Genomic DNA, 5,339 nt, shown 5'->3' with positions numbered 1-5,339 from the left:
GTAAGAAAAGTACAGAAACACAAACACACACAAGAGGGGCGAGGAAACAGCACTGGGCAAACAAATAAACCAATGTGAGAGCATGGCAGGTGCACACATTGGGGGACATTTACAAAGATGAGAGTTGTACTGTATTTAATATAGGATGTTGCATTCTTCAAACTATGTGGTCATGTGCTGCCTACATCTGTAGGAGCAGACACAGGGGGGGATTATGGAAACCACCCATAAGTGTTCCCCTGCAGTCCACAAGTGCTACCCTGCAGTCATTTTTTCCAAACTCTGCCCACTGCTGGAAAATACAATAATTTAATAACCTCTTTCTATGATGTGTCCTGCACTAGGGCTGTAATAACCCAGGCCCCTTCTGGCAGGCTAATCATTCACCTCACTACAGTGTTTTCTTTGTTTTCTTAGTTGAAATAGTGCTATTGCGCTATAGTCCGCTGTCTCTCTCCTCCCCCCACATTGTCTTAAACAAAACTTCAGCTGACATCAAGTATGCTACGGTGCAGAGTGCCTTTAACCAGCCCTAGGACACAGGTAACAGTGTCTGAACAAGAGAACTATTAGGCAAGATTTCCGCCTAATCAGGGTCCATGTGTATGGTAAAGCATATGACAGTGCAGAAAATGTAAAAAATTGTGAAATCTCATATGTCAACCCTTGCCATTCCAACCTACCATTGTCTTTTAATATCTTCGGTTAGTAGTCGAAATGCTGATGTCAGCAACAGGGCTTATTTATTATTTTCTATTGCCACTACATCATGAACGATTTTAGTACATACATTATCTAGAATGAGTACAGTAATAGTATGCATAGCACAATACAATAGCTGCATATCCCAACTTGGATTTTTGGTCAATAATTGTGAATAAAACAAATAAGAGTATTCACCACGCAGTATGATGTGCCTGGTATGTACAATAGATACAACGGCTAGAATGGCAACCAGGCCAGCACAACTGTGCAAGTCTCATTAGTACATGTATAGGCGAGGCTGGAAGGAAAAGCCTTCATCAGTGATGCTGGAGTGTTTTCTACCCTTTCACCTCTTCTTCTTGGTCTCCTTCTTTGGCTTTTTTCCAGCTGACACAGCTGCCAATTTGGGTTTTCGCAAGACTTCAGTGCTTTTTACTTCAGGAGTATCAGAATCCTGGGGAGTAAAGGTAAAGAATGAATGTTTAGGAGAACTACCAAACATGTAAACAGGAATTCCACATGAATATTGAATTTCACATAAAAACTCCCCGTTTGCACTAGTATATCCCCACTGGCACCTGTATTGATTTCTTAATACTATCACGAGATATCCTGTACAGCTTAGCAGCCAATGAAGCCAGTTACACCACCTACTGTGGTGAATGGGCAAAGACACCTGCAGCTGTGGAAATCAATAAGGCAGGTGTTGGAACTGTTAGCGCAACAATGCCCGGCATATATGTGTGCAGTCTTTAGATAGCAATGCTTATGTAGACGGGCATATAGAACTCTATCATTTAGCTCACATTCCAGCATTCATACATGGGGGAGAAGCTGTGTGATACCACTTCTCCCCAATAATGACACATAATACACATAGGAGCACCTTAATGCGGCTAACACAAGGCATTATTTTGAGAAATAGAGTGAAATTCTGGTTTTGCAGTGTAAATGATTTCTTACCAAATCTCTCACTTTTTGAATCTCTTATCCTATTAAATTTCACCCATTGTGTCTATTGCAGGAAGTAATTGAATAGCTCTTGTGTGCTACATTCCTGTGTAAGAACTGAATCACTCTTATAGATAGTAAGCTACACCAGGATAGGGACTGATGTGATTAACTAACTATTCTCTGCAACGCACTGTGTAAAATGTGTGCACTATATAATTAATTTCTAATAAACAAATTATTGCAATTTTCAAGACTGTTCTGTACACACTGTCCTAGGTCATTCTTAATACCAAAAGTGCCTGCACAAATGTACCTAGGTGCACAGGCAGATTTAGACCTCAAGTAAATGGACTGTCCACATACGTGGATGAAACCATTTTGTGTGTCCAAATATGTTAAAGAAAAAAAGAGCCACACAAATTTAAAACGCAGCTACAAGGCTTGAGCACATATTGCGCACAAAACCACGTATTCGATTGCTGAAATACAGTAACACTAATCATATAAAACCTTAATATGGAATGCAATATTGACCAACTGCAAAAATATCAGTTCAGCCTTTGGAAGGAACTACACCCCAGAATATTATTATTATTATTACTAGGCGGATTTCCACAAGGCAATGTAGGGCCCAGTGGGTCCCAAGGGGCCCATAAAGATATCCTGACCATTCAACATCCGTGCGACTACCACATGATGTCATGACATTGCTTGGACCTGCCAACACTCCCAAAGTCTCTTGAATTTTCTTTGATGTTTGGACACACAAAATGGTCTCATCCATTGTATGTGGGCAGTCAGTCAGTTTAACTTAAATGTGACACAGGTATTAAACCCACTTCAGATTTGTACACAATGCTGATTTTTATGTAACTGAACATTTATCGGTTGACTATGCATGCGCCAAGTTACTCTATCAATGTCTCCTGCATTCAGTAGCAAAAATATAGTGCAATGTATTGTTTGAGGAAGGTGTTCCCGAAACTATTATCTTGCCCAGAGCCCTAAGATGGCTAAGGATCTTACTCTAGTCCAGGGGTGCTCAAACCATTTTGCTCTGGGACCCTGTCAGACAATAAAAAATTATTACAGGACCCCAGCAAGTAACTACTGAATGGCCGCCACCTGTGTGTTCAGTGAAGTGAAGTGACCACTAATGTGACAGGGAGGCAGTGGGTAATGGGGGGATGGAAAAGGGTGAAAGTGAGATGGAAGAGGGAAGCAGTGAGTGTTAACTTAATGAGTTATACCCTGTTCCCCCTCCACAGACACATTTGCCTGATGTTCAGCAGCATAGAGTCGTGACCCCATGATGAGGTGGTCGGGACCCACTTTGGGGTCAGGACCCACAATTTGAGAACCGCTGCTCTAATAATTTCGTGTTTTGCAACTGCCCATCCCCTTAACTTTTAATGCGCATGTGCAGCCACTTGTTGCGAGCAGGTGAGGCAATTGCCTATGCACCAGCCTGTTCGCACCTAGCAGTGCGGGCAGGGTGTGGGGTGGCGGCGAGGGGCCGCGCCCATGGGAATGCCCAGCGTTTCATGAGCGTGCCCATGAAAACCCTGGGCATTGCCAGCTGCTGCCCTCTTCCCGTACAGAGAGCCCGCAAATCTAAGACAACATAGATGTGTCTTAGATCTGCGAGCGCTTGCAAAATAATTTGATGGTAGGTGACGATCCAATGATTTTGTCCCCACACGCAAGGCTGCGAAATTGATGTTTATGCTGTTTATGCGGGCGGCACATCTATGACATGCAAAGCTGCAAATTTCGCAGCTTTGCGTGTCAACCAGAATCACCCCCTAAATCCACCTCAGTAATAGTACTACATTTTGTTGCTACACATAACCTGAATAATTCCTAGCAGGTGAAACTAGGTCATACAGTATATTTTACCATGTCCTGTGATTTCCCCCCGGGAAATATAATAGCCAGAATGCAAATAAGCTGAAAGATTGCTCCACAGAAGAGTCCATAACGAAGTAAGGTCTCCAGGAAGGTTGGCTCTGGAATGTCTGGGGGTGAGAGATCTAGAGGCTCTGGCATGGTGTAATAAACACCCACCTGCAAAAGAGCAAGGAAAGATATCAATTATAGAGAAATTATCCAGAATGACTGACATCTGCAATTCATATTATGCACTGAGGAATATGTGTGCGCTATATAAATAACTGGTAATAATAACTGAACTGCAAAACTACATATTGGGAAGAATAGTCAAAAGTGAGACCGCTGGTTACTTCAGAATTCATAAAACTATAGTTTAAAAAAGTGGTTCCCAAACTTTTTCAATCACAGCGTCCTAGAGTTTCAGAATTGTTATCATAGCACCCCTATTCCAAAAGTTTCTTGTTGAGAAATTGAGAAAAACAAATATTAAATTAACTGTGTTTATATGTCCTCCTTAGGTTCAATTATGTGGTAAGGGACAATATTTACTTCTGTTTGTCTACATCTTTTATGATTGGCAGCCATCAGTAGTACTGGTATATTGAACATAAATAAATAGGATGCCAGGGCACACAATTTGGGAACAACTGGTTTAAACTACTCCAGATCTCCAGAAAAACGGCGCTTATTATCACAACATGGAATGTAACAAAACATATTAAGTGAAATTTACTAAGATGTTAAATATACTTCACAGGTCATGTTGCTATGGGCAACCAATCACATCCTGTCTACTATCTTCTAGAGGGTGATAAATCAATAAGAAATAGATTCTGATTGGTTGACCTGTGAAGTGTATTTCACATCTTAGTAAATTTCACTCATTAGCTCTAGTAAAACAGCATCCAATTACAAGAACCCCTTAGCAACGCAATGCCTATGACATGAATATTCAATGTCATTCCACAAAAGCTTGACTGTAATGTTACCTGGGCAGTGTTTCCACTCTGAAATCACAGAATTCCCTGGTCCCTTTTTTCCTGTTTAAAATCTCAAAATTCCAGTTTTGTTTCTTCTATGCATTCCTTTTGGTTAAAACACTGCAAAAGAGGTTTTAAAATCCCAATGTGATGTCAAATCTTACAAAATTAAAGTCCGTGCATGATTTCCTTTGTTAGTGCAGTGATCAGTGTATAAACAGGGCAGGAGTGCTGCTGCTCATACTGTTCTCCTACTCCACCCCTTCCCCTTTCGTCTTAAGTCTCCACCCACTCCCCCATGCTAATTGTTCATCTAGAATGGATTAAAAAAAGAGACCGAGGGATATATTTACTAATGTGCGGGCTTTTAGAAGTGCAGAAGTTACCCATAGCAACCAATCAGATTCTACTTATCATTTATCTAACACCTTCTAGAACATAATAACCAAAATTTGATTTGTCGCTATAGGCAACATCTTCACTTTTATAAACCTGCAATTTAGTAAATATACCCTTGTTCCTCTTAAAATCTCAAAATTAGATTAATTTAAAAACAAATATACAAATGTAATTAACACATTCATATTCTTTTGTAGATTAACATAGACACAACACAAGATACTAGTGTGGCACTGGTAGGTAAGTGTCACTGTGCTAATACAAACCTGTTCCGCGTTTGTTTAACATGTCAGTGCTTGATAAATGCAATGCATTAGCATGACGGTTTAGAAAATACAATTCTATCAGTTAGGTATATTCTTTGTATCAGTGGTGTGCAGTGGGGAGAGGCTTTGTATTTTAAAGGCT

At 40.5% G+C, this 5,339-nt stretch overlaps 1 protein-coding gene across 1 annotated transcript; it reads right to left on the bottom strand.

Moving 5' to 3' along the window:
- Positions 1-726: 726 nt before the first annotated feature.
- MANBAL (mannosidase beta like) lies at positions 727-4,798 on the bottom strand. The gene is made up of 3 exons (XM_083145497.1): positions 4,542-4,798; positions 3,559-3,726; positions 727-1,159 (listed from the first exon to the last, which is right to left on the bottom strand). The coding sequence occupies exons 2-3, from the start codon at positions 3,706-3,708 to the stop codon at positions 1,052-1,054; spliced, it is 258 nt and encodes an 85-aa protein (XP_083001623.1). The 5' UTR covers positions 3,709-3,726; positions 4,542-4,798; the 3' UTR covers positions 727-1,051.
- Positions 4,799-5,339: the final 541 nt, after the last annotated feature.

The sequence above is a fragment of the Crinia signifera genome, chromosome 6 (assembly GCF_055691185.1).
Source record: "Crinia signifera chromosome 6, ASM5569118v1, whole genome shotgun sequence".
Classification (NCBI taxonomy): Eukaryota; Metazoa; Chordata; class Amphibia; order Anura; family Myobatrachidae; genus Crinia; species Crinia signifera.
The sequence above is the reverse complement of the archived record's forward strand: the minus strand, read 5'-3'. Positions and strand labels throughout refer to the sequence as shown.